The 26,223-nt window shown below is 40.9% G+C and overlaps 1 protein-coding gene across 1 annotated transcript; it reads right to left on the reverse strand.

The window, feature by feature from the left end:
• Window positions 1-15,402: 15,402 nt before the first annotated feature.
• Window positions 15,403-24,536, reverse strand: LOC145824180 (cyclin-dependent kinase D-1-like; the record flags this gene model as incomplete). Its single annotated transcript, XM_082923795.1, has 5 exons — window positions 15,403-15,632; window positions 22,020-22,128; window positions 22,295-22,593; window positions 24,033-24,110; window positions 24,507-24,536. Coding segments are annotated over 5 exons (693 nt in total), but the record flags the coding sequence as incomplete, so codon positions are not given.
• Window positions 24,537-26,223: the final 1,687 nt, after the last annotated feature.

Raw genomic sequence — 26,223 nt, forward strand, 5'->3', positions numbered from 1 at the left:
GGTAGGAGTTCTCTTGCTGGTTGATGTATCTGGTGTGCGAATTTTTGACATTTCTCACACTTCTTCACATATTTTTCTGAGTCTGCCTGCATGTATGGCCACCAGTATCCTTGTGAAATGGCCCTGTAAGCTAGCGATCTTCCTCCTTGATGGCTTCCGCACACCCCTTCGTGTATCTCGTACAAGAATGCTTCTACTTTGCTGGGATGTACACACTTTAGGTAGGGTCCTGAGAATGACTTCTTGTATAATGCCAAGGATGGGGAGAGCCAAAATCGCTGCGATTTCGCTCTTATTCTGTTGGCTTCTTTTTTCTCTTCTGGTAGGATGCCGTCTTTTAAGAACAAGATGATTTGATCCATCCAAGAGGGGCCTAGTTCTGTGCAACATACCTCTTCTGCTTCGGGGTCTTCTATGCTTGGTCTAGGTAGGTAGTCGATTAGTAGTGGATGAGGTATGGAGGAATCTGCCATTGAGGCGAAGCCTGCTAGTTCGTCTGCTCTGCTGTTTTTCTCCCTGCCGATTTGCTCTATCCTTACTACTTCAAATTTCTTGATTTCTATTCTGACCAACTCTTGGTACTTGGCCATCCTATCATCCTTTGCTTCATAGTCGCCAACAATTTGATTTACCACCAGCTGTGAGTAGCTGTAGACCATTAGTTCGGTAGCCTTCATGTAGTGTGCTGATTTGAATCCTGCGAGAAGCGCTTCATACTCCGCTTTGTTGTTTGATGCTGGAAAGCCAAGGTTGATTTCTTACTCAACAACCAAGCCGTCTGGGGAGATGAGGACTATGCCAAGCCTTGCACCATGCCGGTTGGATGCTCCATCCACAAAGAGCTTCCACATCTCTCCAACGAACAACTTCCAGCACGTGGAGGGGTCAGATGATGTCGTGGGGTCAAGAATGGTGTTTTCTTCAAGGTCCATGCTTGCTGTCTGCCCCTCGCCATCTGATTGTACTGTTAGTGAGCCTTGGTTTGTTTCTTCCTTGTTGTCTTTAGTCTGGTCTGCCTTGGAGTCTGACTGAGTACCTTCTACTAGGGGTTGCGCTATTCCGACGTCAACTTCCATCCCTAATTCGGTGGTGTTAGTTAGGTCGACTGGGCAGATATGATGACTTCCAGGAGTAAACTCTGCGACGAAGTCTGCCAAAGATTGGGCTTTTATTGCGGTCCTGGGTTGGAACTTGATGTCGAATTGTCCCAATTCTACTGCCCACTTCAAAATTCGCCCAGAAAAGTTCGCTCTCTCAAACAAAGCTTTTAGTGGGAAAGCTGTGAGGACAATTATGGTGTGGGTGTGAAAGTAGTGTGCTAATTTCCTGGAGGCCATCATCAATGCTAATGCCAGTTTTTCCAGTGGCAAATACCTTGTTTCGGCTCCCAGCAATGCCTTGCTGACATAATAGATGGGCAGGTGTTGGATTCCTTTTACACGAACCAACACTGCGCTAACTGCGTGCTGAGAGACCGCCAGGTATAAGAAGAGTTCTTCACCAGGTACTGGGGTAACAAGCAGTGGTGGGGAAGACATATATTCCTTCAAGCTTTCCAGAGCTTGGTCGCATTCTTCGTCCCACTCAAACTTGGCTTTTAAGGCATGAAAAAATGGTCGTAGTCTGTCTGACGATCGGCTGATAAATCGGTTGAGTGCAGCCGCCATGCCGGTGAGATGCTGCACTTCTTTTACAGAGTTGGGTCTCTCCAGATCCTGGATTGCTTTGATCTGGGAGGGGTCTGCTTCTATACCTCAGTTGGTCACCAGGAAGCCCAAAAATTTGCCAGATCCTACACCGAATGCGCACTTGGATGCGTTGAGGCGCAACTTGTGCTTCTTTAGGATTTCAAACATCTCCCTTAAGTCCTTGAGATGGTCATTCTCATCATTGCTTTTGACCACCATGTCGTCGATGTATGCCTCCATTGTTCTGCCTAACAATGGTTCAAACATCTTGGTGACCATCCGTTGGAATGTTGCCCCTGCGTTCTTCAGGCCAAAGGGCATGACCTTGTAACAATATAGTCCTCTTGGAGTTGTAAAAGATGTGACCTCCTGGTCTGGCTCATGCATGGCAATTTGGTGGTAGCCTCTGTATGCTTCCAGAAAGCTAAGTCGGTTGTTCCCCACCGTTAGGTCCACCAGTTGATCTATCCGTGGTAGAGGAAAGCTGTCTTTTGGACATGCCTTGTTGACTGTTTTGTAGTCGACGCAGACACGCCATTTGCCATTCTTCTTTGGCACTACGACCGTGTTGGAGATCCATCTTGGGTAGTGCACTTCTCTAATTGCTCCTGCCTCCAGCAGGTTTCCTACTTCCTCTGCCACTATTTCGGCATGGTGAAGTGCCGATCTGCGTGTGCGTTGAATGACTGGCCTAGCGGATGGGTGGACATTGAGTTGGTGACTGATAAAGTTTGGATCAATGCCTGGCATGTCGTAGGGTGTCCAGGCGAACACTTCGATGTTAGAGGTCAAGAATTCCAAGACCTCTAATCTCTCAGTGCTGGACAACGATGAGCCGAGCAAGAAGAACTTATCTGGGTTCTTTTCATCTATTTTTACCTCCACCAAGTCCTCCACCGCTTTCTGATCAGCCTCTTTGCCGACATCTGCGAATAGTTCATTACTTTCAGGTTCTTCCACCGAATGAGCGTATCCTTTGGCTGCGCAGCTGCCATTCATCGTGGCGAAACATTGCTTTGACATGATCTGATCTCCATAGACTTCTTCAATTATTCCGGTGTCGTTGGGAAACCGCATTACTTGGTGGTAAGATGATGCCACCGATCGCATGGCATGCAGCCATGTTCTACTTAAGATGATGTTGTAAGTGGAGGGAACCTTCAATACCCAGAACTTCACTTGTTTCGTCACGCTTCCTGCTCTAACTGGAAGAATTATTTTGCCGATGGGCCATTCTGGCATGGAGTTGAATCCAATTAGGGGTGATACAGCAGGCGCCAAGTCTTTGTCTTGTAGCTTCAGCTGTTTAAATGTTTCGTAGTACGTGATTTCACATGAACTACCCTGGTCAATCAGAATCCGCTTGACGTCAAAATCTTTGACTCGGAGAATGACGACTAGGGCATCATTGTGTGGACAGTATATCCGTTCTAAGTCTTTATCTGAAAAAGACATGACGTTTGTTGCCTCTGTCTTCCCATTCTTTGTGGCTGGTTGGGCACTTAGCACCTCTCTCAAATGTTCAGCCTTTTTGATTGATCCCCTGAGCTCGCATACACGCTCAGGTTCAAAGACTCCATGTATCACATTGATAATGCCTTGAGGTGGGGCGTCGATTGGCATTCCGTTGGGGTTATTGTGATCCTAGGGGACTGGCTGCGTCCCTCCTTCAATGTATTTGTCCAAGTGACCTGCCGCCACCAACTCCTCTAGGTGCTGTCTCAATGGTGTGCAATTCTCAGTTCGGTGCCCCTTTTCTTTGTGGAAGGTGCACCGCGATCTTTCGTCATAGTCCTTCTGAGCTTCTCCTAGCTTGGCTGGCCACTTGACGAAAGGCTCATCTCTTATTTCGCTCAGAATCTGATATATCGGTTTCTTGAATACCGTGGTTATGGCAATGCGGATTCTCAACCACCTTTTATCCGGGTCTTCTCCGTTATCTCGTCTGCCACGTCTGTTTCTGTTCTGACGATCCACTGTATTGACCTTTGCTGAGGTTTTCTTTTCTAGTACTGCGGTTGCACTAGATTTTGCTTTGGCACGTGCGCCATCCTCTTCTACCCTGATGTGCTGATGCACTCTTTCCATCAGGGCTCCCATAGTGAGGGGTGGCGTCATGGTGATCGAGTCCCTTAGTCTGTTCCCAACTGGAAGGCCTCTTTTATACTGTGCGATGGTGAGATTGGTGGGGCAGTCCCCAATCTGATTAAATGTCTCCCAGTAGCGACTGTTATAGGATCTTAGGGTCTCTTTATCGCCCATGTCGATGGAGAGTAGCTGGTCGATCTCCACCGGGGTTTTAGTGTTTGTTCGGAACCTTGTCACGAAGGCTTCTGCCAATTGTGCCCAAGAGGCTATGCTGCCTTCTGGTAGTTTCTCGAACCACGTCAAGCCTAGGTCGCCAAGACTTGATGGGAAGAGTATGCACATTAAGGCCTCGTTTCGCCGGTATATAGCCATGACTTGGCGAAAGTGGCTCAAGTGTGAGTAGGGATCCGTCTTCCCTTCATATGTAGTGAATTTTGGCTGAAGGAAGCCTGATGGTAGGGGCGCGTTTTCAATCGTTGGAACAAACGGTGAAGTCTGTAGCCTTGCTAATGCCTTGTCCGTTGGTTCGTAGGCAGGGCGCGGTATTGGCATTCCAACCTCGACGCTTCCATGCGTCCGAGGAGCCAACCGCTGTAAGGCAGAAACTCTGTGCGGATCCCGCGCCCTGGCATCCTCCTTGCATCGTGCTTTCTCTTCGAGCACGGTTCGTAAGTCGGATGATCTTGGTAATTCCGTCTGTCTAGATCTGGTTTGGTGCGAATGCGAGGGCCAATACGTGCTTCCTTCAGTGTATGATCTTTCAGGCCTGGAGTGACGAGTTCTCGAAGACCAGGATTGAGTGTCGTCTGTCCTGAGGCTTCTGCTCTCTCCTTGCGAGGGTGTAGTATTCCTACTACGATTTTCGGAGTGGCGAGGGGGCGTCTTGTTTTTGCGCCCCTCTCCTGTCGCCACTTCTTTTTTTTTCATCTGGCGTTTCAAGGCCTCCATGTCCGCCGCCATCTTTCTTATCAATTCATCTTGCTCTTTCACGCGATCTTCCAGAGCTTGAGGGTCAATCCTCCGCCTTTGCCTGTCAGGACTTTGAGAACAAGAGTGACGGGGGCTGTTAGCTCGCCTCCCCCTAGTATCCCTCCTGGTGTTATGTCGTTGGGGCTCCAAGTCCACCATGGGAGGGACAGAGGGTAATCCTTCACGCCTTGCGCCCCCATCTGGAGTTAGCCCGTCGACGGCGGACTGCGGCAATTCTTCAATGTGTGCCATTGATCGTAAAGGGGAGAAGCTTTAATCAAGAGGTTTTGTTCTGTCTGTTATTCCCACAGACGGTGCCAATTGTACGGGAAAGAAATAATTCTCCTCGTATAATCCCGTTGACTAAGTCCACGCTCCTCCGTACGACGTCGCTTTGTCACCTGAAAGCACAAATGTGAGCTAGCCGGCGGGTGTGTGCCGGAAACCTCTCCGATGCCTAAGTCAGCAAACTTGACAAATAGACAAAGCTCAATGTATTCAGAAAGCAAAATTGTATGTTGTGTGTTACCTCTTCCAAGGTGATGTTTGTAAGCTTTTATAGGTTTCGAGTGGCACAATCCTAGTAGGACTTTTATTCCTCCATGCTGAGTCCTCCTAGGATTCATACCCTAAAAGGATAATGCTTATCCTTTTACACCCCCCCCCTCCACTGCTTAAACCAAGTGGGATGGTTTTTACCATGGCCGGACTACAATTTGACCGAAGTACCCATGGCTATGTATAGCCGCAGAATAAGCCGAACTAGTTCTTCCTTTCATTTCTCTTACATCGGCTTCTCATGTACAGCACATGGCATGGTTGGACCGAACTAACAAAACGCGACCGGTATAACTCCAAGACCGATCTAACTCAAAGGAACCGCTAGATCGACCTATTCAGAATACACCATGACCGGACTAACTCTGAGACCGGCCTAGCTCGAAATTGCCTGGACCGAAATAGCTTTACAATTCTTCAGCCGAAGTAACTTCATCTCTTTCGGCCGAAGTAACTTTATCTCTCTCTTGGGCCGGAGTAACTTCTCGGCCCTTTCTACCCAGTCCGTACTTTGGGCCATAAAGTCCGCTTCATAGCTCGGCCCAATTTTTACCAAAATTACCCTCTCAAGTCAGATTTGTGAATGAAATTGGGGAGCTTCTATTTACACATCCACCTTCCCCTCTTTGCACACACTTCATAAAAATTATTTTTATTATAAATTTTTTTTCAAGTGAAATTACTATTATAGACATCAAATAAACACATTCGAAAGTTAAATGTCGAAAAAATAATAAAAATTCGGAAGTCTACTTCCGAACCAATTGTTTATTTTCGGAAAGCAACTTCCGAACCAATTACTTATTTTCGGAAATCTACTTCCGAACCAATTATTTATTGAAAAAGATGTGTAAAGAGGGGAATAGGTGTGTGTAAATAGAAGCTCCCATGAAATTGTGTTAACAAAGAATGGTTTTTTACATTTTTAACCCTACAAATTATTCATATTCTCTTCACTTAACCAAAGACTTCTACCTTAACCAATAACCTGACCACACCCAAACCCTCTTCTACATCATCACTATAGCCCCTACAACTCCTCTCTCTCTCTCTCTCTCTCTCTCTCTCTCTCCATAAACGAAGGCAAAGCAAAATATTTCCCCCCACATCCCCAGTTACACTTATGCTGCAAAAAAAAAAAAAAATGGATGAGAGAGAAAAGTTGAGACCAATGAGGACTGTCAAAGCACAAATGTAATCTGTGCCATCTTTGGTACACAAAAAAAAAAAAAAAAAAAAAAAAAAAAAAAAAAATCTATGCCATCTATGTTAGATAATGTCTCAATGGGACCACATAATTAAATGTGGTGTTATCATTTATAAGAAGCCTACAATTTAAGTGATTCAATTTAGTTAATAGGCTTAAGAGTATATGTGTTATGGACCTAATGTGTAGATACTAGTTGTATAATTTCTATTTCTATGAGGGGCAGAAATAGAAATTAAAACATATTGGTTAAAGTTGGTTTTCATTCCTTTTGAACTTCCACAACCTTTCAATTTTGAAAACCAATAAATAGAAATTAAAACCAATAATGGTTAAAGTTGGTTTTCATTCCTTTTGAACTTCCACAACCTTACAGTTTTGAAAACCAATTACAACCTTTAAAAGGTTATGGTCCCTATTCCTTCCCAAGTGGAAAATAAGAATACTGCCATTTTTTTTCTAAATCCTCTCAAGGAGAAACATAAGGCACCAAAGGAGAAAGGATTAGAAGGCAATAACATAATCAATAACAAAGAGTTCATTGATAATCACGCTTCCGTTTAACCGTTCATCAATGGATTCAGGTATGTCATTTTGTCTTGATTTCTTGATAATACACATGGTAAATGATCCAAAGTGTAAGGTTTATGTTCTGAAATTTATGTTTACAATCTAAACTTCAGTGACTTCATTTGAGAACAACCAGTGCATTAAACCCATCTCAATGCCATTAGGTAAATGGGTTTTTTAAAAATTTAAAAAATAAAAATAAAAAGATAAAATTGAAGTTTTCTAATTTTAGAGAGAGAAACTAACAGATTAGGTTTTAATTCATAGTGTGTCTAGTATATGCACTTTATTATTTATGACAATTTATGATTCAAAAATATTAAACGTGTATATCATACTATGTATATATAAATGCGTAACAAATATGAATAGATTTTCTTTAATTTATCTATTTGACTCATGACAAGTATAAGAGTGTATATATATATAGGGCTATTTTTGTTAAGTTATAGATGAGCTCAGCAAGATTCATTCATGTTTTTAACGGACTATTAACAGGGTAGGGGAATATGTTACCAGCAATTAAACCATAAATAGGGGTGATAACTGAATTGAATGAGTTGAACAGTTAATTGTTCAAATTTGATTTAAAAATTTTAATGAGTTTCAAAATTTGTTCAAGTTTGATTCATTAAACTATCAAGTCAATCTCAAACGAGCTTTTGTCAAGCCGAGCTCAAATAGTTTGTTATATTTATATATTTTTAATAAGCCGAATGAGTAATTGACTGTTCAAATTTGGTTTGAAAACTCTAACAAGCTCGAAAATGTGTTCAAGTTTAACTTATTTACTTAATAAACTAAGCTTAAACGAATTTTTAACGAGCCAAACACGAGTTGAGCTCTAACCACAAGGCTATTAGGCCAAGTTTGGCAACCCAAAAATAATCATCTTTTTATCTTTTTTCCATCACATCACCTCTCTACTTTTCTGCACATCTTTTCGTAAAAAGACAAAAAGTGCACTTATCTTTTAAAATTCAAGGAAGGTCTGTGCGATTTACCCTTTCATTTATTAATTGATCTGTGGTAAAAAGTGAAGCCAAAATTTGATGTGGCGGAACACTCAGCACTCTTGACAAAGTACAAAATAACTTAGCTGTCGTTTGGCAAGTGGGTTGGATTTGGGTTGAGACTTAAAAAGCAAAAAAAAAAACAAAATAGACTAAATAAACTAATAAGATAAAATGTCATATCCAAACCATAATTATTTTACTTTTTCTCTCACAAAAAAAAAAAAATTAAGCAAAAATGGAGCTATTTTTTTCTCTCACAAATGGAGCTTTTTTTTTGGATAAATAATCAAACTTTATTGAGAAAGTATCAAGATGATGCAAAGAATACATATTAAAAAAAAAAAAAAGAAAGGCCTCAAAAGCCCGACCAAATTAATCCCAGACAGAGCTATTATATGGTAAGTTATTTTGTTCAAACTTATAATTAGTTTCACTTGTATCTAATCGATAGACACGTGTGTCCTCCAAGTGTCCAATAGGTGTCCGGGTCTTCAAAAAAAATTAAAAAATAGGACATGCTGTGTCGGGGAAGTATCCAACTAGTGTCAGTGTCCAACATGGATACGTCACTTTCTTACAAGTGTTCGTGCTTCTTAGCATGTAACAAAAGAGAAGAACTTGCCCACTCATTTAATGCAGTAACCCATCCTAGAATCATAGAATTATACAAAGAACACAAACTAATGCTGCTTTACATCAATTTGGCACCTAAGCTAAAGGATTCTATATACTATGCTTCAATGTTTAAAGGATTTCATTCATGTTAAGAGCTTCCAAGGAAAATTACCAAGTAGAGAATTCAGTACAAAAAAAGGAAAAGGTAAGAACGAGACCTAATTACAGCATAATAATCCATGGAACTTTGATTAAAAAAATTAGTATAGCTATAAGTACATGAGAAACATAATAATGAAGTATCATCCATTACCCTTCTACAATCACTACTTTCATCACCACCACCATCATCCATCACCCTTCTACAATCACTACTTTTATCACCATTGGGATTTCAAGTCATGGAAGGTGGATGAATCCCTGTGTTGAGTCAGAAAGGCAGAACAGGATGGAGTAGGAAAGCTAATGCAAAACTATTCACAATATTCGTTGATGATCTGCCCAGATCAATGAATGCGAAGATGTTGGTTGACATTTTCAGGAAGTTTGGAGTGGTAAGGGATGTATACATCTCTCACAAGAGAAGGAAAGTGAGGAATACTAGATTTGCTTTTGTCCGATATGACTGTGAAGTTGCAGCAAAAGTTGCTGTGAAAAAGGTGAACGGGTTATGGGTGGAGGACAAGCAACTGGTAGTGAAGCATGCGGATTACGGCAAGGTAACTCTGGAAGACAAAATCCAATACCAACCTAAACCAAATGGTCCTCCATATATTGGAAAGGGTGTAAGCAGTGTTTGGAAGCCAACAGTAGGACTCCGTTCGTATGCAGAGGTTACTAAGAACACTAGCGTCATGGGGGATGGAATTGCATCAATCAAGGCAGAGGAAATAGGTAACGGGTGGCTATATGGCAGTGTAGTGGTTCGTCTTAAATCTGAATATGCCAACCTCCAAATTCAAAAAGAAATTCAGGAAAGGGGTATGCAAAATGTCGTAGTCAGGCATGGAGGGGGTAGGGATGTGTTATTAACATTCACATCTAAGGAATGTAGGGAAGCCAGTATGGGGACCGTAAAGGAGTGGTTAGGGAATTGTTGTGACGAAATTGTGGAGTGGAAACCTGACCTTGTTAGAATCAGAGAACGTAAGGTGTGGTTATGTTGTTACGGTATACCATGGAATCTATGGAACAGAACAACTTTAAATAGAATTGGAAATATTTTGGGGGAGGTTATTTGTATTGAGGGTGATCTTTGCAACCCAGCATCATTTGAATGAACTAAGATTCAGATTACAACCAGGTGTATGGAGCCAATAAATAAAGCCGTTAACCTGGAATGCAAAGGTTCTTTCCAATCCGTAAGAGTGTGGGAACTTCAATCTGGATTACCAAATATCACCGCAGTGAGTTGTGTTTGTTCTAAGAAGTATGGTGGGGAAGAGGTCAGTAGCACAAACAATGGTGAGAAGGTGGTGAAGGAAACTGTAAGTGATGAGGCTATAGGAAATGATGACGGGGCTGATGAGTCAGCACAGAAGCTACACCAGGCTAATGACGTGTTTCAAAGGGATGGGTCATGTCAAGTAAGGAGCAATGATGCCGTGAATATGGAGCTACATGGGTGTTCTGAAACAGTGGTGGCAAAGTCGGCTGAAAATGTGCTCGAGGGAAAAACAAGTAGCATGATGAACGCAGCTGGAAACATAGGCAACAACTGCGAAGGGGTAGGTCAGAAAAGTCTTGAGCAAGTTGTCACGCATGGTGTTGTTAGAAGTTTAAGTGGCTCTAGCTTACTTAAACCTGGGGTGTATTTAGAGGTGGAGTTGGGTCTGGGTAATGAGGTGGGCTTAGGAAATGGGCTTGAAAATATGGAAAAAGGGGTGGAGGCACAAGCCCAAGGCCTGAATTCAAGTCTCCAGAGTGGGTCTCAACATGTAGTTGGCCTTTTAATAATATGTTCAGATGTATCACATACCCAGAACGACGCAGCACGCTTAAGTTCAGAATTACAGAAGAAGAAAGGGAGGAAAAGAGTAGTTAAACACTCTAGTGGGAAGAAGCTTAAACAGATGAAAAATGAGCTTGTAAAAAGCTGCGGTCATAAAGGAGCCTCATCAACTAAATTGGGTCCAAAAGGGGCAATTTGGAGAGCAGCAGCCATGGCAGCAACTGGTTCTACATCATATGTAAGTGGGGAGGCCAGAAACAGGACTTTGCTTAAAGAGGCTAAAGAGACTCTACAAATGGGGAAATTGCTGGGAGTTAACTACAAAGGTAATGAAGAGGTTGTGTTGTCCAGAATTATGGATCTTGAGGCAAAGGATAGAGAAAAAATGGGAGGGGAGTTCGGTGCTACAGCGTAAAGTACAGCATCTAGGGGTCAGAGGTGAGTGTTTTTATTAAAATGATGAAGATACTATCATGGAATGTAAGGGGTTTGGGAAAAAATGAAAAAAAGAATAAAATTAAATGTATGTTGAAAGCTAGAGGGGTTGATATTGCTCTATTCCAGGAAACAAAGAAGGCTTCTTTATCAGAAAAAGAGATTAAGGATCTCTGTGCTAGGGATAGGTTGGAATTCATGACGGTGGATGCTGAAGGATCTGCAGATGGCCTATTATGTATATGGGATCCAGGTGTGTTTCAGGTATTAAGTTGCTGTTGTAATAGAAGATTCATCCTTCTCTCTGGTACTTTATTCTTCTCCTTCGAATGTGTCTTAATTAATCTGTATGCTCCTAATGAAGTGGGTCAGAGAGGGAAACTGTGGGAGTGTCTCTTGAAACTAAAAGAGGAGTTTTCTAATCCCTGGTGTATAGGAGGGGACTTCAATGAAATTACAAATATTGGAGAGAGGAAAGGTTGTTCTAGGAGGGAGAGGGGAATGAAGGAATTGAATGATTTCATTGATAAAAGCGAGGTAAATGACATGCCCCTATTGGGTAGAAGGTATACATGGTGTAATGCCAGGGAAGGGGAGAAGTGGAGCAGAATTGATAGGGTTTTAGTGGATCCAAAATGGCTGGAATCTTTCAACCTGAAGTTGTGGGGGTTACCTAAAGTTTTGTCTGATCATAGCCCTTTACTTTTAATGGAAGATGAGAGAGATTGGGGCCCTAGACCCTTTAGGTTTATAAATGCTTGGACTTTACATTCTAACTTCCTACCTTTTGTGGAAAAGTGGTGGACGGAGCAGCAGGTGGAGGGATGGGCTGGTTTTAGATTATTTCAAAAGCTGAAAGGGTTGAAAATAGCACTCAAACAGTGGAACTGTGAAGTTTTTGGTAATGTGAATACTAAGTTGAAGCAAGTACAGGATGAACTTCATATGTTTGATCTGGTTGCAGAAGAAAGGGAGCTTGAAGAGGTAGAAAAAGCTAGAAGAAGGGAGGCTAGAGCTGAAGCTTGCAGGCTAACTAGAATGGTGGACTGGTTGTGGCTACAAAAGTCAAGACTCAATTGGAATTTGAATGGGGATAAAAACACTCGGTATTTTCATGTGACAGTTAAGTGTAGACAGGGAAGAAATGAAATTAACTCTCTAACCATTGGGGATGTGGTCTTAGATGATCCATGCAAAGTTAAGCAAGAGGTCCAAGCTCATTTTCAAAAACAATTTACTGAGGTTTGGAAGTGTAGGCCTTTATTAGAGGGACCCTTCCAGTCAGTGAGGGAAAGTCCCTATTTTGATCTGTTGGAATCAGAATTTTCTGAGGAAGAGATATGGAGTGCTGTTAAGGGTTGTGATGGTAATAGGGCTCCAGGCCCAGATGCGTTTAACTTGACATGCTTTCAGAAATTGTGGAAGGTAATGAAGTCTGATGTGCTATCTTTCATGGTTGACTTCCACAAAAACAGTAAGCTGGTTAGAGGGATAAACAGTTCATTCATTACTTTGGTCCCTAAGAAGGAGAATCCTATGGGCTTAGCCGATTACAGACCTATCAGTCTGGTTGGGTCATTGTATAAAATCCTCAGTAAGGTTTTATCCTCAAGGTTGAAGGCAGTCATTCCTCACATCATTAGTGTGAATCAATCAGCATTTATTGGAGGCGGAAACATCCTAGATGGTATGTTGGTGGCTAATGAGGTTGTGGATAGTTGGAAGAAATCTAGGAAGAGAGGATTGATTTTAAAACTTGATTTTGAGAAAGCTTTTGACACACTGAATTGGGAGTTTCTGTTCTCTATGATGGAAAATTTTGGGTTTGGCGAGAAATGGGTGCAGTGGATTAGGGTGTGTATAACTTCTGTAAGATTATCTGTACTTGTCAATGGAGCTCCTACTGAGGAATTCAGTCCCCAAAGAGGTCTTAGACAAGGGGATCCCCTGTCTCCCTTCTTGTTTAATATAGCTGCAGAGGGGTTGAGCATTTTAATGTCAAGAGCTTTGAATTTGGGGATAATAAAAGGGGTGAAGATTGGCACCGGTGGGGTGGAACTTACTCACCTTCAGTTTGCAGATGATTCACTAATATTGTGTGAAGCTAATGTTCGGGAGGTGCAAAATCTTAAGAAGATTCTGAGGTGTTTTGAGATGCTTTCAGGTCTTAAGATAAACTACCACAAAAGAATTGTTAGTGGAGTGTGTGTTCCAGATGAGGAGATGTTGGAGTTTGCTTCAGTGCTAAATTGTAAAGTAAGAACTATGCCATTTCAATACCTTGGACTCCCATTGGGTGCTAACCCAAGTAGGAAAGCAACATGGAGGCTTGTTCTTGACAAGTTTAGAAGTAAATTATCAGGCTGGAAAAGGAAATTACTTTCATTTGCTGGGAGACTTACGTTAATTAAGTCGGTTCTGTCCTCTCTGCCCATTTATTATCTGTCATTGTATAAATTGCCTCAAGGGGTAGCCAGAGACCTGGATAAGATTCAGGCTTCTTTCCTCTGGGGTGGTTCTGAATTGAAGAGGAAGGTTCACTTGGTAAAATGGAAGGAAGTAGCTAAACCAGTGCAGCAAGGGGGTTTGGGGGTTAGGAGAGTTAAGGAGGTTAATAATTGCCTTTTGTTGAAATGGAGGTGGAGGTTCGGGGTTGACAACAAAGCTCTGTGGAGGAGAGTCATTTACAGCAAATACGGTTAGAGGAGGGGAGTTGGAACCCTCCTGCTAGCCCCATTAACAGGTTTTCTAAAATGTGGAAAGACATATTATCAGGTTCTGATTAGAGTAGCAATCTGCTGGAGTTCTTTCTGAATAACTGTAAGGTGAAAGTGGGGAATGGCCATAGAGTTAAGTTTTGGGTGGATAAATGGTGTAACAACTTATGTCTCAAAGATGAATTCCCACTCTTGTATAGGTTGGTAGGTGAAAAGGGTGTGACTCTAGCTGTAATGCTGGATAGGAAGGAGGATGCTGGTGAGTGGGTGTTCCAGTTTAGAAGGAAATTGTATGATTGGGAAAGTTTGGAGGCAACCAGATTGATAAACCAACTAGAGGCAGGCTCAGTTCTTAGGAACTCTGAAGAAGATACACTAGTTTGGATGGCTTCAAAAACAGGGAGTTTTTCGGTTGAATCAGTGTACAGATTTATCGCAGAGGGTTTCGGTAGCTTCAGTCCAATCAGTAAAAGGATTTGGGTAAAACACATTCCACCTAGAGTTCAATTTTTTGGATGGCTTGCTTGGAAAGGAAAATTAAAGACTTCTGAATTTCTTACCAGGATTGGTGTTCTGCATGCTAATGCACCCTCAGTATGCTGTATGTGCAAGTCTGGGGTTGAGTCACTTAACCATGTGCTACTGTCATGCCAAGTGGCTTGGAGTGTATGGTCTGCAATACTAAAATGATGGGATGTTCAAGGTGCTCTGCCAAATTCAGTGGAAGCTGTTCTTGACTGGTGGGCCGGGGTGAGGTTTAGGAAAAATGTGAGGTTGATGTGGAAAGCTCTACCTTTGGTTGTTATGTGGACTCTATGGAACCATCACAATGAATGCTTATTTCGAGATGTTACCCCAAGTGGGGAGGGTGTTTCTGATCTGATTAAGGTAAGAATGGCTGTCTGGTTTAAGGAGGTATTTAAGGATAGTAGGTTCTCTGTGCATGATTTCATTTTTAATTTGGAGCACATCAGATTTTGCTTGGGGAGTGGTTCTAGGGGTGTTTCTTGATGCTTTGGTTTGCTGCTGTGATATTAATCTGCTTCCTCTATTCTGATCTGTTTAATCTGCCTCAACTGTTCTGCTATTTTGCTTCTTCTGATCAGGTCCATTGGATTAGTTTATCTATTCTGATCTGGTTCCTAGTCTGCTCTGTTATTCTGTCTTGTCCATTCTGGTATAAGCTGGTTCTTTCTAGTCCCTTGCAGTTATGAGCTACTCTGTTATTCTATGGCTTATCTGGCTCTCGAAGGGTTGCAGTGTATGCTTCTGGTTACAGTGTAGGTCCTATTGGATGCTTTGCAGTGGTTTGCAGTGGTTGGTTTTAGGCTGCAGAGAAGGTCTGTTCGTTATGCACTGGCCTAGGAGCAGTGTGGTGGTCTGTTTGTGTTTGTTGATTTTGCTCCACTCTTTTTGTGTTTCTGTCTCTCTGTCTCCTTCTGGTTTTGTCCTCTTTGTTGGTCTCTCACCAACTAGGAGGTTGGAGCTTTTTAAGCTCTAAGCTCCTCTATATTGATGTAATCTTCCATTCTCTGTATGCGTTTTCATCAATATAGTCTTTTCTTTTGCCGATCAAAAAATAATAATAATGAAGTCAAAAGGATCTAAACTAACAAAAACCAATTCTTCAAGTCAAACTTATCAGATGAAATATAAAATAGGAGGAAGTAAATAACCATGATAATCTAGATTTACCTGCAGAAAAGGTTGGCGTATGAGTTCAGCAAATATACAAGCTGTAGCCCACACATCCACAGCAGGACCATAAGCCTTGGCACCAAACAGCAGCCCAGGTGCCCCATACCATCGAGCAAAGACCTATCAATAGTAAAATTGGAGCATAAAAATGAGTTGTATTTTCAAGTAATGCAAATATATGACACCCAAAGAAACAGATGTACAAATGAGAAGAATATTGGTTATGATAAAATATAAAGATAAAGCTACAAACCACAATGAGAAAAATATATTTATACAGAGTAACAAGGTGATTTGGAATGTGAGAATTCAAATGTTAGAAGATTGAGGTGGTTTTGGAGTTGTTGCAAACTTTATGAAGGGTAGATGATGGCTTTGGAGAAGGGGATGATGATGTTAGACGGATTTCCTACAAGGAAAACAAGTTGATAGAGACCACAGATGGTTCTTGAAAGGGGATTTGAATTGCTAAAGTTTTATTTTATCCAAGGTGATGTTCTTTTATGGGAAGATAGTAACCATTTATAAGAGTATTAAAAAAGGAAGTCCTCCCCAAGTGGTGTGGCATGGGACAAGAGACAAGGGAACCAGTCGATCACCTTCTGTTTACAATGGCAGGAAAGATATGGGTTCTACTGCTGCCGTTATTTGATTTGCTAGGGGTATTTCCAAATTTGGTGGCAGAACCTTGGTTGCACAAAGCAGGACCAATAGCTAGACTAAAACCTAATAAGACTGCACATGAACTTGAACCCTAGGAATATTTCTTTGTTTTTTGATATCAATGCAATACTCCCAATTACCCACCTTTCAAATAAATGGTTTAAGCATATGAAGTTAATGCAATACCCTAAATGGAATTCAAATTGATTCACGTCAGCTGTGAGATATGTAAGATATCTAAATGAATGTTGTAATTTCTATATCTGTTGGTTACAAGAGTGATGCCCATTTATAGATAAAGCACCGAAAGGAGAAGACAAAAGCTATGCATAATAATGAAAGTGTGTGAGTGGTGTTTGGTCTTTACAACCGAAAGAAGAAAAGAATCCTATGCTTATGCTTTGTCCTATAATATATTATACTATATACATTATACATTAACAGCCCCCCTCAAACTCAAGGTGGAAAAACATTGACCAATTGGAGTTTGGAGACAAGTTCAACGAAGCGGTCAGGAGAACAGCTTTGGTGAAGATATCAGCAGGTTGATCAACAGAAGAGATCGGATGGAGATAGACAGTACCACGAGTAACGTGTTGACAAATAAAATGACAGTCAATCTCAATGTGCTTGGTGCGATCATGAAAAACATCATTGTGAGCAATTTGAAGAGCACTGTGATTGTCACAAAAGAGGTCAGTAGCACCAGAGGAGGTAACACCCAGATCAGCAAGAAACCAACGAAGCCAGAGAAGCTCCTGAGTAGTATCAGCAAGAGCATGGTATTCAGCCTCGGTACTGGAGCGAGCAGTAAAAGATTGTTTCTTGCTGCGCCAAGAAATAAGAGAATCACCCAGAAAAAAGCAGAACCCAGTAGTAGAGCGGCGGTCAGTAGGATCTCCAGCCCAATCAGCATCGGAAAAAGCACGAAGCTGGAAAGAGGAGCAGGCGGAATAATGAAGACCATGAAACATGGTACCTTTGAGATATTGAAGGATACGAATTAAGGCAGCATAATGAGGGGTACAAGGAGCCGACATAAACTGGCTGACAATATGAACGGCATAGGCAATATCAGGACGAGTAACAGTGAGATAGACAAGACTGCCAATCAGCTGACGATATAGGGTAGCATCAGAGAGAAGAGTGCCATCAAGAGGTGTAAGACGACTCTGAGGTTCGAGGGGAGTGAAGGCAGACCAACACGGGTGAGAAGATCAGAGGTATACTTAGCTTGAGAGAGAAAAGAACCCGTAGAATCATGAAAGATTTCAGGACCTAAGAAATAGCTGAGAGGACCAAGGTCTTTCATCTCGAAATGATGGCTAAGAAACTGTTTAAGGTGAAGAATACCATCGATATCATCACCGGTGATAATCATGTCATCTACATAAAGCAAAAGTAAGGTGGTCCCTTGAGCGGTTTTCCGGATAAAAAGAGCAGTATCATAAGAGCTGGAGGTGAAACCACATTCATGAATAGTTGAGCTGAACTTGGCAAACCAAGCACGGGGAGCTTGTTTGAGACCGTATAAGGCACGCTGAAGTTTGCAGACTTTATGAGGTGGATAAGTAGACCCAGGGGGAGGTTGCATATAGACCTCCTCGAGAAGAACACCATTAAGAAAAGCATTGGTGACGTCCAGTTGATAAAGATCCCATTGTCGGGAGGTAGCAACAGCAATCAAGCTGCGAATAGAGGTGAGACGAACAACAGGAGCAAAGGTCTCTTCATAGTCAATACCATATTCTTGGTTAAAGCCTTTGGCAACAAGGTGGGCTTTGTAGCGCTCAATAGATCCATCAGAACAAGTCTTGATTTTGTATACCCATTTGCAGCCAATGGCAGACTTGCTAGGAGGAAGATCAACAATGTCCCAAGTATGAGTTTTGGCTAAAGCCTGCAATTCAGTAGTCATAGCTTGCTGTCAAAGAGGATTAGAGCGAGCCTCACGATAAGAGGTCGGTTCATAAGTAAAAAAAGCAGTAGAACCAACAATAAAGTCACGAAGACGAGTAAAAGGTTGGGTTACCCGGCGTAGTCGAGCAGAGGGAGGAGGAGCCAGAGGAAGAGACTCAGCAGGAGGGGAGGAGCTCGAGGGAGCAAGAGCAGGACCATCAGAGGGAGCAGGGGCATGGGACAGACCAGGAGGCAAAGCGATCTCGAGAGAAGCTGGCAAGGGCGGTAGAGGAAGCGGATCAGAAAACTCGAGAGAGGCTGGCAGCGGTGGTGGAGTAAGATCATCAGAAAACAAATCGGTAGAGGGATCAGTAAAAAACAGAAAGGGTGAGGGAACGGACAAACGGAAGAGAGAGAGAGAGAGGAAAACATTTTGTGTTCCCAAAAGACCACATGACGAGAGATACGAAGTCGTTGGGAGAGAGGATCCCAACAACGATACCCTTTATGTTCAATACCATAGCCCAAGAAGCAACAAAGACGGGAACGAGGTTCAAGTTTGGTACGTTCATGAGGTTGGAGAAGAACAAAATAGGCAGAGCCAAAGACCCTAAGGTTGGTGTAAGGGGGACGGGTGCCATGCAGACGCTCATAAGGAGTGTGATTATGAATGACAGGTGTAGGGATACAATTGATAGTGTAAGCAGCAATGAGAGCTGCCTCTCCCCAAAAATGTTCCGGACAAGAGGAAGATAGAAGAAGAGCACGAGTAGTGTCGAGAATATGCCGATGCTTCCGTTCAGCACGTCCATTTTGTTGAGACATACCGGGACAAGAACGATGAGGTTGAGTACCATGACTCTAAAGGAAGGAAAGAAAGTCAAAATCTTTATATTCCATGGCATTGTCGGAGCGAAAAAGCTTAATAGTTTTAGAAAATTGTGTGTTAACCATTGTAGCAAAATTATAATAAAGTTGTTTGAGCTCAGAGCGAGTTTTCATAAGGAACAACCATGTAAAACGGGAAAAATCATCTATAAAAACAACAAAATAGCAGGCTCCGCCCATAGTGGGAGTAGGAGAGGGTCCCCAAATATCAGAATTGATGAGATCAAATGGTGCAAGAGAAACAGAGTCACTTTTATTAAACGACAAAGCAGGTTGTTTAGCAAGTTGACAGGACACACAATCTAAAGCATCAGAACTTACAGGACCTAAATGACCACTAGAAATTAAAGTTTTTAAACGACCAGCAGAAAGATGGCCTAAACGACAGTGCCAAAGCTGAAAATGAGATAAACGAAGAGCAGTGGTAGCAGTGGTAGGAGCTGTGATCTGAGAGGAATCCGGAACATGAAGATGGATAAGTTCGTAGAGGCGTCCATGCTTACGGCCTATCCCAAGAGTTTGCCCCGTCCGAGGGTCCTGCACCAAACAACCAGCATGGGAAAAGGTAACAGTTAGACCATGCTCACATAATTGACTAATGGAGATAAGATTTAAAGTGAGAACAGGCATAAGATATACATGGGATAAAGATAAGTGAGAGGTGGAAACAGAACCAACATGACTTACAAACAGAAGAGACCCATCAGCAGTATGGATAGAAGGAACATGAGGAGTAAAAGAGAGATGAGTAAAAATAGTAGAGTCAAAGGTCATGTGATTACAACAAGCGGAGTCAAAGTACCAGGAAGTGTTACCTGCGGTGATAGACAAAGCAGTAGAGGGAGGGGTACCGGATTTCTGCCAAAAATGTTGAAACATGGCTTCGACATCTGTTTGAGAAAAGACTGGAGTGGAAGGATCTATAGGGACAGGGGAAGGTAAATCCTCTGAGGCAGCAGCAGCAGCAGCAGTGCGTTGAGCAGGGATGGGTTTAAACGGAGTCCCAGAACGATGTGAGGTGCTGCGGGAAAAATGCCCGGGAGAAGGACCATTGCGAGAAGCACGGGCGGGATTGCGGAAACAATCTTGCTGGAGATGACCAGGACCAGTCTTGTTACAAAACCGACAGAGGCAAACAGGACAATTAACCAGAAAATGAGTCGACGAAAGACTGCGATTTTGACAGTAGTTGCAGAAAGTTGACTTCTGTGGTGAAGGTGGGGAAGGAGAACTCCGAGTTTGGGGAGTAGCAAGAACAGAGTCCACAAGGTGCGGATAGAGAGTACCAAACCAGGTTTCCTCTGACAGGAGTTCAGAAATTGCTTGCTCAAGAGTGGGTAAAGGAGTGCGATGAAGGAGAGATGCGCGTACTGGCTCAAAACGGAAAGTAAGAGCCATGAGAAACTGAACCAAGCGATGTTGGTCACGGTAAGTAGTAAACAAGGCAGCATCCTTAGTACAATCTCATGGAGGTTCAGAAAGAGCGAGCTGATCCCAAACATAATACATTTGGGAGAGGAAATCATTAATGGTCTGAGTTGTTTCTTGGCGCATACGGTGAAGATGACTCAGAAGCTGATATTGGTTAGCAAGGCCAGTAGTCTGATAGCGTTCCTGTAAAAAATTCCAGATGGCCTTGGCTGGAGAGAAAGCAGAGTCAAGTTGGAACCGACCAAACTGAAGGCTGATAGATGTAATAGAAGTATTGCGAAACCAGGTAATGATCTGATAGTTTTTACTATTCCAATCCTCTAGACGGTCGACATATTTGGCAGCGGAGTCCGTGGTGGCAGCGGATTCCGTGGTTGCGGGGATGGGTTTGCACACATCCCCAGTGATGATGCGCCAAAGTTTCTTTCCTTTGAGGAACCCAGACATAGCTTGTGCCCATAAGACATAGTTAGTCCCATCAAGAACAACGGAAATAGGGTGGTTAGAGGAGTCGAGGCGATCCATGAGGGAAAAATCGTACTTTCGAGGTAGAATTTAAAAAATCCGAGGGTACCAGTGAATTCAGAAGGTCGAAATCAGTGGGAAAGGAGTGAACTGACCAAAAAATAGGACCAGAAAGGCACTAAATTGGCTTGTCAAAGTGAATGGAGTGGTCTGGTCAACAAATTCGGTCAAAGATGATGTCACGGGCGACAGTGATGATGTCACAAGCGCGGCGCACGTAAGCAGAGAAGTGCGCGGCGCACAATAGTAGAGGAGAGCAGGCGGCGCACGAAAACAGCTAAGGCTGACGTCGGCTGACGTCAGAAACACGCGACTCACGTTAGCAGAGGAGGCCGCGGCGTACAGTAGCACAGGACAGGGTAAGAGGCGCGTAGAGCGCGTCTGAGAACGAGGAAGCGCGTGGCCTTAAGTTCTGGCGGCGCGTGGAGGCGCGTGGAACGTCGGCTGGTGATGAATTTGGTGGCGTTAGATTCGTCGTGAGGAGACGAAGGTACTGGTGTGGTCCAATATGGAAGACAGATAAGGTCGAGATATGCAACAATCTGTCAAAATGTGATGCAGACGAGAGACACAGCAATCTGCGAAGGAAAAAAAAAATGTAGTGCAGCGGAAGAAGAGACTAGGCAAAACACCTGTGCTCTGATACCATGTGAGATATGTAAGATATCGGAATGAATATTGTAATTTCTATATCTGTTGGTTACAAGAGTGATACTCATTTATAGATAAAGCACCGAAAGGAGAAGACAAAAGCTATGCATAATAATGAAAGTGTGTGAGTGGTGTTTGATTTTTACAACCGAAAAAAGAAAAGAATCCTATGCTTATGCTTTGTCCTATAATATATTATACTATATATACATTATACATTAACATCAGCAGTGCCCCAATCATCATCTCTTGTTATTACATATATAGTTGCTCAAACAGGGTACCAAATTGCACATTATAAAAACATGGCCTCCTAATATTGCCAATCCACCCCCCACCCCCAACAAGGGGGAGTGAGCTTGCTACGATAGAAATTCTTACTCGTATACGTATTGACCATTGACTTGCATACTCAGACACGGATCAATGTCCAATAGAAAAGAAGCATACCTGGTGGGTGAACCTACGGTCTTGGCTCCCAAATAAACGTGCTAAACCAAAATCCCCAAGTTTAAGTTGTCCATGCGGTCCTATCAACAAATTGTTTGGTTTCATATACCTGAAAAGGACAAGTATAAACAATTGAGGAAAAGTACTATCAAGAGAAGTACAGAGGTTGCACCATTTCTTGTGTGTTTTGAATACAATTTACTTATCCCAAAAAATATATATATTTAAATAACCGCAACCAATGACCTCAAAGAAGGTTCTCCAAAAAAATGTACCTATGCAAAACCCATTTCTTGTGGAAATAAGCGAGTCCCATCAAGGTCATTTGTAGGTATGATTTTACATCAGCTAGCAAAAGAACAATTTTTCTATCACGAATGACATACTCTAGATCCGTCTCCATGAACTCAAACACAAGATGCAAATTCCCCTTATGACGGAATGCATCAATCGGCTCAATTATATTTGGATCCTGGAGCTCCTTCAGCAATTTTATTTCTCCAAGGGCCGTAAAATTCACCCCTTCCTTCTGCGTCCCAAGCCGGATTTTCTTAATTGTGACTGTTAGTCCCGTCTGTGCAAACAAAAAAGTAGATCCTCAAAACCAGTTTTTTATTTTTTAAAACCGAAAAACTGCTAAATTGCTAATAATAATAATATGTTACTGTCAGTTAAACCCAACCAATTGTAACTCTAATATCTTATCTATCATTCAAAATATCATAACGAACAAGTGATATTCATAAAATAAACAGGTCATCAAGTTTTACAATGACATGGGTTCTATAAAGCACAGGTACGGATATAGGTACAATAAGGTATATCGATAGTCAAATCCAAAATAAAAATAGGGTATAGGTACGGTTGGTATGTTTGTTAAAAAAAATATTTATTTTTAATTTGGAGTAACACAAAAATTGATTAAATAGTTTAATTTGTTAAGATCCAACCTATAATTAACATTTAATGTCAAAAGTAAATGTATAAACTAAAATTAAATGTCATTATATTAAATAACTTACAAATCATAGCTTCATTTTAAAATCATGTTAAGTATAAAACTAAAAATAAAAAAGAAGTCTAGTAAAACAAATTTTATCTCTATAATAGAAGAAAATATTGTTTCGACTAAGGTACGATACGGGTTGAGTATATATTAGGTATGTCTGGATACGTCAAAAATTAAAAAAAAAATTTGAGTACGTGTTTCATGTACTCATACGCGGGTAACGGTATGGGTATGGCATGTTTGTCAAAATAGCCATACAGCGTGGGTTGAAACCCTATATAATAACAGCAAATGCCAAAAATTCAAAATTCAAGCTCTGAGACAGAATAAAACATCTTTAATCACTCTTTGAAACCCAATATAATAAGAGTAAATGCCACTTGTCCACACAAGTAGTGAAAAACTCACTCTGTTCAACTGCTGAGAAAATCCAGGAACAGAAAAGAGTTTCCAGTCATTCATCAGATTAATAGGAGGGACAAAACAAAACCAAAAAAGGCAAGCAACCGAGCCTAATAGCATCTGGGTTTCCATGAATCATATATTCTCCCTATAACATGAAGAACAAAACACAAAAATATCATCTATATACTGTAATTATCATTCCCTCCAATTTCTCACCTACCAAACAAGAGATTAAACTAGGAGATTAGTTGAGTGGAACTTAACATCAATTGATAAATCAAAAAAATAAAAAATAAAGGGAAAAGTAAAAGGATCAAAAAACAAGAAATATGGGTTTCCTGGAATCATATTAGTCCCAAAACATGAAGAACAAAACACAAAACTAGCATTGCAATATATTTTCCTCCAATTTCTCACCCACCAAACAGTAGCTTAAAATAGGAGGTTAATTGGGAGGGAAGGGAATGGGAACTTTAAATAAATTTAGAAATGAAAAACAAGGGTGAAAGGAAAAGAAACAGAATTCCTACTCAGAAAATTGAAAAGAGCAGAGACAAGAATCATCCAACATAGAACATTGAAACCCTGGAGAGAAGTACATTGGTGTTGACGGCTTTGAAGACGACACCATAGGTGCCTTCCCCGAGGACTTGGCGCTTCAGGTAGCGATCGGCAACCTTCGTAGACAATTCAATAACAATAAGCAACAAAAAATTTGTGACTCAGATAGCTCAAATCACTCAAAATGACGTTGTTTTGAGTGTAATTAAGTATAAAATGACGTTGTTTTGACAGATTTGAGCCATTTAAATCACAAAATTTTGAGCTACCAAACATTTTCGAATAGGGTCCAGCTTGTCTCAAGTTGAGATCAAGACTGGACCTGTCCAGTCCGCCCCTATAGGGCCCATTTTTGGGCCTGTTTTGATAATCTAAACCGCTGAATGTGTAGAACTCGTCGAGTAATATATGCTTATAAAAAACCACGTTGATCGGATATCAATAACTATTTGATCAAATCAATTTTGTATAAAAAAAATAGACGGTGAAAAAATTAACGGTTGATAAAAAACTTTTTTGTTTACATAGCTATCGATATCCGATCAATGTGATTTTTACAGGGATATAGTACTCGACGAGTTCTACACATTGAACGGTTCAAATTATCAAAACGGAATCCGTGATGAACCTTCACAAGCCCAACAATACGGTCCAGTCCGATCTTAGACTAGACCAAAGCCACTGCCTTTCTAATAATAAGTGATCAACTTCATAGCATCAACATCACATTATTATTCCTAATAAGTGGCTTATTAAAAAATTTGTCATAAAAAAAAGTTATTAATTTTAAATTTTAGTGGTAATTTATAAAAATTATGATAAAAAAAAGTCACTCATTATTAATTTTTAACCACATGCATAAAAAATTGTTAAAAAAATTATTTTTAGCAACAATTTTATCAAAACTTATTTTCAATAGAACTTGATGGGAATTAAGGCCTCGTTTGGGAACAGGTTAATTTAGTAACTTTTTGACTATTTGGCTAAAAAAGTAGGTAAAAAAAATTTATATGTTTGGGATGACTTTTTAGCTAATTACAAAAAGATGTGCAAAAAGTAGAGAGAAAAGAGAATCTTTAACTTTTTTGTATGAGTTGTTGACTTTTTGGCTAAAAATGTAACTTTTTGACTTTTTGACTAAAAAAATAAATCCCTAAACGGGGCCTAAGTCCAATTATTAAGAGTTATTGGTAGTTTATCTTTACTATAATAATTATAGAGGAGGAGGAGAGGGAGGAGAAGGGAGGAGTGTTGTTCTTTGCGCCAACTCAAGTGTATAAATCTACCACCAATGCAATGATCTGTTGGTTCAGTGCTAAGGGTTTGTCCACCTCGTTCGAATGCCTGGTTCAAGTCTCCCTATGATTATTGGATTACACTTCCTTCCTAATGTCCAGAGATTATACTGTAATCATCGTTTTTTTGTTTTTTTTTTTTACATTCAGTTATGTGGGTATTCTAAGCTCGCTTACCCACACTAAACTATGTGTCTATAGTTCAAATAAATTTTTTGAAATAAATCTTATTCCTTGTAATCCGTAGCCTCAAGATATACGTTTATTAACTAGAGAATTTAAACTTAAAATCTGAGAAAAAATCTCCAAATCTCATTCGTAACGCACTAGACCAATCACCTTTTGAACATAGTTTGACTCTAGTTACAGTATTAATTTCGGTAAATATATGTAGATATTAAGAAATAATGCCTAGCCTATTCGCACATTCATTTTAACTACCTTAAAAAAGTGTATACATGGCCTCATTTCATTGTGGACTGAGAACTCTCTAGGAATTTCATAGATGGATATAGATATTAGGTAATGAGATATAATTAAAATAATATTATAATTAAAAAAAATTATTCATAATAAAATAACATAATTTAAATATGCATATAATATTTCCTTTTTAAACAGATATATATATTAGAATTTTCCTAATTATGCATACGCAGTTGATCCATCACCGAGAGAGAGTCGAGGGGACAACTTCCTTGTCAACTATCGGTAGTTTCATTATTTAAGTTGTGATTATTTTAGAATGTAAAGAGCATTTTAAGTTGTGATTTATTCTCTTAAAATTTAGAAATGAGAATATAATTCATTATATTTGGCACTTATTACACATTGATTATTGAGTTAGATGAAATATTTAACGGTACACTTTAATCTACAAATTATAAAGAGATTATAGTTATTTTCAAATGAATTTGTACATAAACAAAAACAC

Source organism: Camellia sinensis, chromosome 4, assembly GCF_055761805.1.
Source record: "Camellia sinensis isolate YWXY chromosome 4, ASM5576180v1, whole genome shotgun sequence".
Classification (NCBI taxonomy): Eukaryota; Viridiplantae; Streptophyta; class Magnoliopsida; order Ericales; family Theaceae; genus Camellia; species Camellia sinensis.